General features: G+C 34.3%; 1 protein-coding gene across 2 annotated transcripts in view; it reads right to left on the reverse strand.

The window, feature by feature from the left end:
• bicdl1 (BICD family like cargo adaptor 1) overlaps positions 1-12,700 on the reverse strand; it is a 51,629-nt gene that overhangs the window by 6,745 nt on the left and 32,184 nt on the right. For both annotated transcript variants that reach the window (XM_016570841.1, XM_016570842.1), the window contains 4 exons: positions 8,063-8,209; positions 3,311-3,490; positions 527-745; positions 301-444 (listed from right to left, as the gene is read on the reverse strand). In XM_016570841.1, coding sequence (XP_016426327.1) covers positions 301-444; positions 527-745; positions 3,311-3,490; positions 8,063-8,209 — 690 coding nt within the window. The remainder of the gene's footprint in view (positions 1-300; positions 445-526; positions 746-3,310; positions 3,491-8,062; positions 8,210-12,700) is intronic.

Genomic DNA, 12,700 nt, shown 5'->3' on the forward strand with positions numbered 1-12,700 from the left:
GCTGCTTCAACACTAACTGCGGTTACTGAAACCACGCCTTCTTTCTTTGCGTGCACATTTGGGCGGCATTATGCTAATATTTCCACATAGTGAGGTAGATATGTGGGGCGTGTTTAAACGAGGCGTTTTAGGTAGGCGTGGACGAGTCTTAACTTTTATAAAGAATATCTCTTTGGGTTTGAGACTTTAGTCTTTGCAACTTTAGGGATCTTATCTATGCACAAACAGCTTGTAACACTCCAAAGAGAAAGGAAAACTTGAAATCGCATCATATGACCCCTTTAATGTATGTACATGTACCTGATTATGGAGCTGTAGCACCTCCTCCTGGCTGTTGCGTGTTTTTTCCTGCTCCTGTTCGTACAGTTCTCTAAGCTCTCGCAGCTCCTCGCTCAATTTACGCACCTGCTCCTCCAGAACCTCCTCATCACTGCGCCGTGAACCCTGAATGCATGCAAAACAAGCGTTGAATAATAATAATAATAATGTTCGCAGTAAAGCTTGCAGATGTGCATATGATTGTTACCGTAGATTCGTTGCCATCTAGCAGGTTTTGCGTGAGTCTGCGCAGCTCCAGAAGACTAGCGTGCAAACTCCCCGTGGGGATGTCTTTAGCCGACAGCGTCTCTGAAGACTCGTCCATGGACGAGTCTGTGGATAAGGCGGAGTCTGTGATGTCATTTCCTCTCAGCTGGGAGCAGATGGATCGCACCTGACAGTAAGCCTCCCACAGCTGCAGCCGGAGCTGAAGAAAAGAGAAGACAGACTCTTAAAAGACTTTTAAAAGAACAAACTGAATGTAATGTTCTCCGACATTTTATTGCATGTTAGTTGCAATTAAATAAAAATGTATTATAGATTCAGTTTATATTAAATGCATATAGCTGAACTTTAGAGTGCTTTTCTGGCCCTCTTTATGTACATCTTTATATAGTATATTTATGTAGTTATTTCATAATTACTTCTATTGTCTTTGGAATTGGTTAAAGTACTGGCAAATGTACTGACAAGCATTTATGATAAACTAAAATATACTTTAATGCCATTTCTATTGAAACTGACATGTCATGTATTTAAATATATTAATAATTATTACACAATTGTAATAATGAAGTTGCAATTTAGTACATTTAATATATTAACTTTCAATGTAATATAAAAAAAACACTACAGGTAAAATTATAATCAAGTACTTTACATGTGCATTAGTATGGTTATTTACATCAAAAATGTACTTTTTGAAAGATCAACTTTAAAACATTTAAATATGAAAAATAAGAAAAACTTTTAATTTTACATTATTACAATTTGCACTTTATAAAACTTAAGTGTGTTAAGAAATAGTCATGTGTCTCTCATTAATATTTTATTATTTACAAGTACAGTTTTTAAGAAATATACTTTTACATGTGCACATTCAGTACAATTAAGCACACTACGTCTTCACAAGGGTCATTCTGCGCAGTTTGTCCTACATGTGAATGATTCCTCAAATTATGTGGCTTGATCACATTTGCAATTTTAACAGTAAGCATGTCACCGATTTTCAATGCGTTTCCATTCAATGCGTATTCCAGTGTTTTGTGATTGCAGTTTTTAAAGATCATTTTATAGGCATTTGTTCATGCAAAAAGCAATTTCTAGTCTATGGAATATTTAAGAGCTGAGCCTAACTAGAAAAATGCATCTTCACTATAGACTAGTATATGCACTCCATGAATTTTTCAATTTTAGCAATTCAGTGACACCTCCTGAAAATGACAAATGTAAAATTTCCTGATATTTCCAGGTTTTCCAAAGTTGGATCCATGTGTCTTCAGTGATAGGAGACCAATCTTGCTTATTTTGCAAGGCATTTATAATGTGGATTAAAAGTTAAATAAACACCCTGGGTTAATGTTGATTTGTTTTAAGAAAAATATTAAAGGGTTAGTTCACCCAAAAATGAAAATTAGCCTGTGATTTACTTACCCTCAAGGCATCCTAGGTGTATATGACTTTTTTCTTTCAGACGAATCAAATCGGAGTTATATAAAAAATTGTCCTGGCTATTCCAAACGTTATCATTGCAGTGGGTGGGTGTTTCTGTTCAACAGTCCAAAAGATGTCAAATAAAGCGCGCGCATCCGTAATAAAAAGTGCCTCACACGGCTCTGAGGGGTGAATAAAGACCTCCTGTAGCAAATCCATGCGTTTTTGTAAGAAAAATATCCATATTTCAAACGTAATAAACACTTTTCTCTCACTTCTGTGGACTGTCGTATGTGGAAGCCTGTTGTGCCGAATTTCGACTGCCTGGCCTGCCAGAATTCGACTGGCCTCCGCGTGCACGTGCATGACGTCATTTGTTGATATCGGTAATTCAGTATTCATTTCATTTTATGTTTTATGTAGTTACTGCATTCTTATGTGGAGAAACATTATTTGTTTGAATTTGTTAAGAACATACTGATTTGTTTTATATTTTTTTATTTAATTTAAAAATGACGAAAAAAAAAATTTGTTTTGCAAAGTTATTTAAACAATATTTTGAGATATAGGCTGTTTTGTGGACTGCACGTAGAACAAGGCGTGCGCGTATGTTGGCATGGATGTCAGAGAGTGGTTTGTAGCCTATGTGTGTACTAATGTGCGTGCATGTAATTTTAGAGAGAAATCACAAATCCCACCGCTGTGTATACCAGTGGAGTTTTGCTGGCATCTAATGGAAAAAGTTTGGTACTGCGCCCAAAAAAAATCTCTCTTAAAGCTCATTTTTTGAGGTATCAACCTCAAAAACACAATTTGTTTAGATTTATGGCTTTCATTTTCTAGCAGTGTTTTCCCCCCACTTTTTTGTTTCTCTTTTTTTTTTTTAACTGCAACACCTGCTGACTGCCATTAAACAGCTTGTAAGATCAAAGTCAATTTTTAATATAACTCCGATTGGATTCATCTGAAAGAAGGAAGTCATATATGCCTAGGATGGCTTGAGGGTGAGTAAATAATGGGCTGATTCTCACTTTTGGGTGAACTATCCCTTTAAGACTGGTAAGATTTTGTGATGTTTTTGAAAGAAGTTTTTTATGCTCACTAAAGTTGCATTAATTTGTTCAAAAATACAGTACAAATGATAATATTGTGAAATATTATTTCAATTTCAAATAAGTATTTTCTATACGAATATTTTTTTTTATATAATTTATTTCTGTGATGCAAAGCTTGTGATGACCAGTGAACGGAATGAGCGCTCTATGATTGAAACTAAAAGTTACTCAGTAAGCAAACGGTGTCTCTTCCTGTCTAAGTGGGCGGTGCATGGCTGATGTACCTGCTCTCTCTCCTGCTCCAGCTCCTCCTGCTCCATGCTCTGCTCGATCTCACAGAGGAGGCTGTGTGGGTTCGGACTGAAGCCCTGTAGACTGCGTTCCTCCGTCAGCTCCTCCAGACGAGCGCTCAGCTGTCGGTGAGACACACGCACTTCCTGCAGCTCCAGCTGACTCTGGCGCAGCTGATACGAACACACGAGAGTCAGAAAACACTCAGAACACACCTGAGGGAACACACTGGGTACAAAAACAACCCGTTCGACAAGGGATGCTTAGTTAGCTCACTCCTGAGAAATAAACGAGCCGAACGCGACTCGTCTGTCAGTGTACATGCAGCGTCATACTAAAGGAAGTGTGTGCAGTTACTCATGTCATTGTGTAAATACGCTATTCTCGGGCATTTTTGTCACCTATGATTCATTTATTCCACAACCACAAGTGTCTGATAATAGAAATAAATCAGTGTTTGTAATGTTGTGATTCATCTCAGAGCTCAGTACTCACCGTTATGCTCTATTAGACTGTCTATAATGCTAAATTAACCCTTGTGCGACCTTTTGGACATTTTTGCCCTTTTCAGTTTTGTTTTTTTTTTAAATAATTTTGCCTGTGTTATTGCCAGCTGCATAAATTTTGGCACAGATGTATATTTTTATTGGAATTTTACTATTTCACTTCAATTTCCTTTAATAAATCTGTTTTGCACTAGCTGCAAAAATTGGTTTCTCTCAGGACCTTAAGGACAAAAATGTCCCCATTGAAACCCATTAAAACTGCTATTTTTAATCGCAGTTTCAACATGTTTCATAAAATATATATTTTATACAAAATATAGTTCATAAATAATTTTCATAAACTTAAACCTCTATAACTTTTTTTGGGTTTCACTTTTTAAAGTTTTTTTACTTCAACAATAATCTGCCATGGGTCGTCTTTAGAATGAGACCAAACTTAACTCTGTGCTCCCAAGCTTCAAATTTTTATGACAGTTTTTTGACATGGACATTTTTGTCCACTATGGACCTATGTGTAACTTTTTTTAAGTGACGCACAAGGGTTAATCTCTTTTTACTAACATGGTATAATCTGCAGTTTGTTGTTTATGGTGTGAGAATTTGCGATAGTGCATCAAAACTCTGATGTCTTCAGCGCTGACTAATCTACATGCCTCTGATTGGCCTTTGCGTTTCTAAGCTCAACAGAAACGTGTGATTGGTTGTTATTCTCAGCGCTGCAAATAACAACATGTATAAAGAAATCTGATGCAATGTGCGCAGATTTAAATGTAATGATGCTTTTCGTTTTAAAATTTAATTTTAATCGCGATATACTTAGTTAAATTTTTCCCAATTATCTTGAATTTTTGGGGCATTTTTCCCACAACCCCTGTTAATTCCCTACTCTGGTGCCATATAGCTGTAACTAAAATATTATTGGAGTATGTATTATAAGGAAATATTCTTTCTTTGTCTTTCTACTTAAAAAAAAATCACATTTAATTTAGTGTTGCTTGCCATTTCTTTGTACTTATTTGTGAAATTTAACAGTGATTTCTGAGTGAGAATTTCTATGCCAGATTTTTTCAGTGTAGGACTGGAGTCTCATGTTATTGAACATCATTTTAAACGGTTTTGTATAAAGTACTATTCATTTCTTTAGAGGTAATCTCTTTTAATGGAGAAATAAATGACTTGGATACTTTCTAAAGAACTGTATGTTCTGCAAATCTTAAACTGATGAAAAAAACTGAGAACTGGAGGCCATCCAGCAAAGCAGAAATAACGGTATTAAATATATATATATATTATTTCATTTCCATTTTGTATGTTGAAGTACTGAAATAACTCAAATTAAATAAAAGTAAAACTTAATAAAAAGCCTATATAGACATAATAAAAAAACTAATAAAATGACAACATGACTACAACTGTAACTAAAACTAAAATAGATAATAGTTTAGAACTGTATATAGAACTTCACATGTTTTTTGCTTATCAATGTTCAGATATTTACTGAAAAACAAGACAAAAGTACTAATTAATCAAATGTTTCCATTTGTTTTGCAGCGTGACGGCCTGCTCACCTGTAGGTCCTTCTCGTGACGCTGTTTCTCCAGCACCAGCGTTCGCTCTCTCAGGTCTTCCACCGTGTGCTGCAGCTGCTGGTTCTCCTCCAGCATGGCGTTCACGCGTCGCTCCAGTTCCTGCTTACGTTCTGACAACATCTTTATCTGCACAACGAGAGCGGGAAAAACACCAGGTTACTGACATCAGCATTATACAGCTTTAGTCTCTGATTCAGACCAAAACATCTGCAAACGTTACAAACGAATGAATCACAATATATCTGAACCTTTATCAGGTTTTCATTAAAAACTCAAGTGTGGTTGTAGTTGGATGTTGCCAGGCATCGGTAGGGAGTCACTAACACCTCCATAGTCAGGAATGTGCTCTTGATGCTCTTGATATTTCAAAACAACTCCTAGAAAATGCTATTGCTCAGAGGTTGCTCTTTCATAGTTTAGGAAGTTTCATGGCGTTCTCAGCTGTTTTATTTAAAGGGGTCATATGATGCTATTTTAAAGATCATTATTTTGTGTATTTGGTGTAACAGAATATGTTGACATGCTTTAATGTTCAAAAAACACATTATTTTTCAAATACTGTACATTATTGTAGGTCCTCTATGCCCCGCCTCTCTCAAACGCTTCGTTTTCACGTCGCCCCTCCTTTGACAAGCGCAGTCTGCTCTGATTGGCCAGCTGACCCAAGCACTCGTCGGAAATGTAACGCCCCCCTTACCATAATCGCGAGCTTCATCTTTCAAAATAAATGTAAAGACAGAGCCCGAAATCAACATGCCACTAGATAATAAGTCTTCACAAAGGAAATTACCTGGCGTATGTTAATAATGAAATCACTTATTTGTTGTGGACTAAATGACCATTAAAACTCCTACATGGAAACTGACCAGAAATAATAACAAAATGTTCAAGGCAAGTGAAAAGAGCTTTTTGGTAGTAAAGTGTGTGTGTAGAGCAAGTTCCTCCTAATTAGGACTGGACTAGGGACAAGTTCACAGCAGACAGACTCGAGAGGCTTTCAATAGCTGCTTCCCTCAGCAACACCAGTGTATTCATTGTGAGGACAACCTGCTTCATGAGAACCGTCCAACTGTAGAGCGACAGCAAACAAACTCCCACTTGCATGTAGTGTGTCCGGACAAAGCACATAAAGCGCTGTAAATATCAATGGGACACTGCAGGCCATTCAGTCATGACTCATGGGAACATATTTACAGCACAAAGATACAAACACACTACAGAAAGGGTCCAGAACAACTTCTTTGCAATGTCTTGTGGGAAAAAAAGTTACTTTTTTCCCCCATAAAACCACAACTATGAGATATAAAGGTAGTTTTGAAGAAATGTAATTGTGAGAAATAAAGTAGCAACTGAGAGATATAGTCATTGTAAGATAAGTTAACATTGAGATATAAAATCACATTGTAGGATAAAAAGTCACGATTATGAGATACAAACCCAGAATTGTGAGATATAAAGCTACATTGCGAGATACTACATAAAGTCACAGTTTGGAGGTATAAAATTGCAATTGTGAGAAAGAAAGTAGCAACTAAGAGATATAGTCAAAATTCTGAGATATAAAGGCACAATGCAAGATATAAAGTTAGAGTTAGGAGGTATAAAATTACAATTGTAATGTACTATATATATATATATATATATATATATATATATAGACAATATATACAAATAGCTCAAAATATATAGGTAATATAAGTAAAACTTAATGAAAATATATTTCTGTGAATATATTTAATATATTTTGACCATTATTTTTATATTTTTAAAAATATCTAAAAATGTGTTGTTATTGTTTTTGGGCTGTATGGGTTTTGCAGTAAAAATATGTTAACAATATAAAGCAGGATACATTTTGAGAAGCAAAATTTGACTTGTTTTCAGAGAAAATATCTGTTTTTTTTCCCCCTTCATTTTGAAGCAGAAATCTTTTATGTCATCTATGGAATGAATACTTATTAATTTCCAATACATATACACAGTACAGTTTTACTTTTACTTTTACTTTTAGTCATTTAGCAGACGCTTTTATCCAAAGCGACTTACAAATAAGAAAAAGTAATTAAAACTAAAAGCTAAAACTCTATAAATACTATATATATACACACATTTAATAAAATAAAAGAGATTAAATAAAAATGACAAATGCATACAACAACATTTCAAAACTAAAACATTTAAATGAAAACAAAAAAAATTAAGCTAAAAACAATTCAAAATATTAAAAGAACAAAAGGTATGAGTATAATAATGATTCTAACATAACACTAAGCCAAACACCAAAAAACAACTACATGTGTATGTACAGCCACACACATATACATATACATGTACATATATACAGTATAAATACATTAAATATATATATATATTATTTCATTTCCATTTTGTATGTTGAAGTACTGAAATAACTCAAATTAAATAAAAGTAAAACTTAATAAAAAGCCTATATAGACATAATAAAAAAACTAATAAAATGACAACATGACTACAACTGTAACTAAAACTAAAATAGATAATAGTTTAGAACTGTATATAGAACTTCACATGTTTTTTGCTTATCAATGTTCAGATATTTACTGAAAAACAAGACAAAAGTACTAATTAATCAAATGTTTCCATTTGTTTTGCAGCGTGACGGCCTGCTCACCTGTAGGTCCTTCTCGTGACGCTGTTTCTCCAGCACCAGCGTTCGCTCTCTCAGGTCTTCCACCGTGTGCTGCAGCTGCTGGTTCTCCTCCAGCATGGCGTTCACGCGTCGCTCCAGTTCCTGCTTACGTTCTGACAACATCTTTATCTGCACAACGAGAGCGGGAAAAACACCAGGTTACTGACATCAGCATTATACAGCTTTAGTCTCTGATTCAGACCAAAACATCTGCAAACGTTACAAACGAATGAATCACAATATATCTGAACCTTTATCAGGTTTTCATTAAAAACTCAAGTGTGGTTTAGTGGATTAGTTTAATATCTCCTGTAGTTGGAGGAATGCGGTGTTGCCAGGCATCGGTAGGGAGTCACTAACACCTCCATAGTCAGGAATGTGCTCTTGATAACGGGAATATTTCAAAACAACCCCTAGAAATGCTATTGCTCAGAGGTTGCCCTTTCACAGTTTAGAAAATGTGATGAGTTCTCAGTTGTTTTCTTTAACAATCATGCATTTAGTACACGCTTTAAAAGAATAGTTCACCCAAAAACGACAATTTGCTGAAAATTATTCACTCTCAGGCCATCCAAGATGTAGATTTGGAGAAATGTAGCATTCCATCACACTCACTAATGGATGCTCTGCAGTGAATGGGTGCCGTCAGAATGAGAGTCCAAACAGCTGATAAACACATCACAATAATCCACAAATAATACACACCACTCCAGTCCACCATTTAACATCTTGAGAAGAAAAACGCTGTGTGTTTGCAAGAAACAGATCCATCATGAGAACTTAAAACCTATAATTTCCAGCTAAAATATGAGTCCATAATCCAAAATAACGCTTCCTCCAGTGAAAAAGTCCATCTGGTCTGAATCAGGAGAGAAATCTGCACAGATCAAGCACTGTTTACAAGCCAAAACAGCTCTAAACAAATATGTGAGTGGATATTGATGTGAGAGACAACAGGCGATGGGCTTTTTCACTGGAGGAAGCGCTATTATGGATTATGGACTCATATTTAGCCGGAAGAAATGGTGTGAAGTTAAATGATGGATTTGTTTCTAACAAACATGCAGCTTTTGTTTCACAAGACACTGTTTCTGTTTCACTGTTTCACAAAACTGCTGGACTGGAGTGGTGTGGATTATTGTGATGTCTTTATCAGCTGTTTGGACTCTCATTCTGACGGCACCCATTCACTGCAGAGGATGCATTGGTGAGCAAGTGATGTAATGCTACATTTCTCCAAATCTGATGAAGAAACAAACTCATCTACATCTTGGATGGCCTGAGAGTGAGCACATTTTTTGTTTGAGCTATTCCTTTAAGTATCAGCATCATCTCGAAGGCTTCTCTACAATTTCTTGGAGAAATAAAAATGAGTTTTTGGTCCTGATTTGTGTGTAGCCCATGAAACATGAGCAGAAGTTTTAGTGTCTCTCCCTCATGTTTTGACCTAGATCTGCTAACCTAGTTCACCGGCCCTGAGTGGTTCTCTGTGATTAACCGTATGCTGCACCTGCCTTCAGAACCACTGCATGTTTAACACATATGTCTGCTTCTCTTGAAATTTTCATTTTAAAACAGCTGATCTAGACAGCGACACTGGTATATTTATGTCCCGGTCGGCTCAGGGTGTCATGGATTGAAATAGACTCCTGTTTCTCTCTGTCTGGCACTGACTGCAGTTTCGGGAACACCCAGACATTGCAGCATTTGCTCTTAAAATAGAACAGAAGTTTTCCCCGCTCAATTACAGCTCTAGTACACACTCCACATGGGAGTCTCGCTACTAAAGAGCCTTTACATCTACATCTAGCTGCTATATAGAGCGTAGAGTTTTCTCCCATTCATTCTTCTATCAGAGTCCTGTCTCTGCTTCTTTATACAGTATGTGGTCAGTTGCAGGGTTGGATATTAACAGTGGCTTGAGGCAAAAATGCCACCAAAATGAACAAAAATGCCCTCCAAATGATAGGTTCTTGGGCAAAAATTGCTCCTGCACTATTGAACTAAATCGATTATGACTGTTGCGGTTAAATAATATGTGAAAATGAATAAAAAGTGTTGACCGTGACGTTATATTACATAGTTAACTAAAACTAAAACTTAAAAAACCATCAACTGAAATAAAATAAAATCTAAATTTTTAATATATATATATATATACAGTGGGTACGGAAAGTATTCAGACCCCCTTAAATTTTTCACTCTTTGTTATATTGCAGCCATTTGCTAAAATCATTTAAGTTAATTTTTTTTCCTCATTAATGTACACACAGCACCCCATATTGACAGAAAAACACAGAATTGTTGACATTTTTGCAGATTTATTAAAAAAGAAAAACTGAAATATCACATGGTCCAAAGTATTCAGACCCTTTGCTGTGACACTCACATATTTAACTCGCTAGTTGCCAAGGCAACATTTTAATTTAATTTTAATTTATTTTAACTTAATATAACTAAAAATAGAAATACAAAACTAAAACTTGAATAAATATATAGTTAATTATAATTACATAATTAATTATTTTCAAATAATTATTATAATTATTAATTTATATGGACGTATATAAAATAAACAAAAACGTATATAAATGACAAAAACACAACAAAATTACTCAAATTAAATTAAAATGAAAACAACTAAAAATATATAAAAATAAAAACTTAAAACGGAAATATAAATTTTGGACATATATAAAATAAACAAAAACTACAAAAAATGACAAAAACACAACAAAATTACTGAAAATTAAAAAACTGAAATTAAAATATAATATTGCACGCCAACCATTTAATTGTATTGATTATTCTTTATGTAGGCTATTTAATAATCTCTCATATCTTTATGCAGTTGTTGTGTGAATACATTTCTACCACTTTTAAGCAGCATTAAACAGCCTGTGTAAATAAATAAAAATGCCATGTCAGATGCAGCTTCAGAATGTAAAGATGACTTTTGTTGATGTTTATACATTTTACCGGTAACACTATGGTATTCTGGATTAATTGACTGAATTTAAATATCTGTCATCAAAGACAACACAGATGCATTTAATAGGATAATTATAAAAACTGCCCTTATGAAAGTAAAAATGCCCCTTAATGGAAGTTAATTTCTGGCCGTGCTCTGTAGTGATGGAGGGAAAGTTGAAGTGATCCTGTAAATCAGCTCTGGTCTGGACCACTAATCATCTGACTAATTACCTCCGTCTGTGAGCAAAGCCTGATACTGTCTCAGTACTGTGTGGCTCTCATTATTCTGACTTCTGAATATCTTCTGTGGCAGTACTATGATTCAGTGAAGTATCAGATGATATTTTCATGCTACTTTTATATGTAGTGGGGTCCAAATATTTGGGACAGTGACATTTTTTTTTTAATAATTGTTTTTTTTTTAATAAATGGAGAATTTTTAATCATAAAAAAATATTTCTCATTTATAATTTAATATTTAATAATACATTTTTAAATCATAATATTTAAAAAATGTAATATAATTTGCGAATGTATTTAATTTGAGTTAAATGAGAAAAAGTATAATAATTTTAACTAGTGGCCTCAGGTCTTTAAACTCTGTTTGACCTGTATTGTGTTGTTTAATTGCTAATGTTCCCATACAGGGAAAAAAAATAAGGCTAAAATATATTTCAAATATATGTTGTAAACAATGTGGCTTTATGAAATATATTTTTCAAATATCATCTTCAAATTCCAAAATATACTTTGAGGAGGAAGAAAACACATTTCCAATCTTATAAAACATTGTGGGTAAATGCAATATTTTACAACTATATATTTTTGACAATATAAATATATTTAGATTAGAAATCGATAAAAATATATGAGAAAGTATAAGTAACTAAAACTTATCGAAAATATATGTATGTAAATATATACATTAGACATATATTTTGGCTATTTTTAAATATATTTAAAAATATATGTGAAAATATATTTTTGTGGTATGAGTTTTCAGTCAATAAAAATATATAGAAATATATTTAATTTCAATTAAATTAGAAAAAAATAGAAGCATTTTAATTTGTACCATGGTGCTGTTTGTTTATAGGCCTGTACGGTGTTGTTTTACTGTGCTTCAATGGTATTACCATCATAGTAATGTCCAAATCTATGGTATATTGTTATGGTAAAACCATAGAACAGAGATTATGTGCTTTATCTGAGCTACATGGCTATATATCATTATCTGTTATGTAAAGATCTGTCATGCCATTATATTATAAGGCTCATATTCCAGTGCTCTGTAATGAGCTGTAGGTGCTGCAACATGCAAGCGCAGTGGATTTCTCCTTCAGTCACGTGATGGGAGAGCGCTTTGATCAGCTGCTCCATCTCTTTGAAATATATGTGATTTGATAGGGCTGAATATTGTTGAATTCTCAGTATCTGACATCTCTCGTATGTTTCAGGATCAGCAGCCTGATGGGAGAAGTCAGTACGCAAGCGTTAAGATTGCTTTTAAGAGTGGAAGGTTTCAGTTTTTCTTCCAAACATATCTGGCTAAGATTGAAAGGATTCTGTGTTTGTAAAAGTCATATTAAGTCCCGAATTGAGTTGAATTGAAGAAGAAATCCACCTTTATATCTACACGTTTTACAA

This window comes from Sinocyclocheilus rhinocerous, unplaced genomic scaffold, assembly GCF_001515625.1.
Source record: "Sinocyclocheilus rhinocerous isolate Xijiao unplaced genomic scaffold, SAMN03320098_v1.1 scaffold1223, whole genome shotgun sequence".
NCBI classification, from domain to species: domain Eukaryota; kingdom Metazoa; phylum Chordata; class Actinopteri; order Cypriniformes; family Cyprinidae; genus Sinocyclocheilus; species Sinocyclocheilus rhinocerous.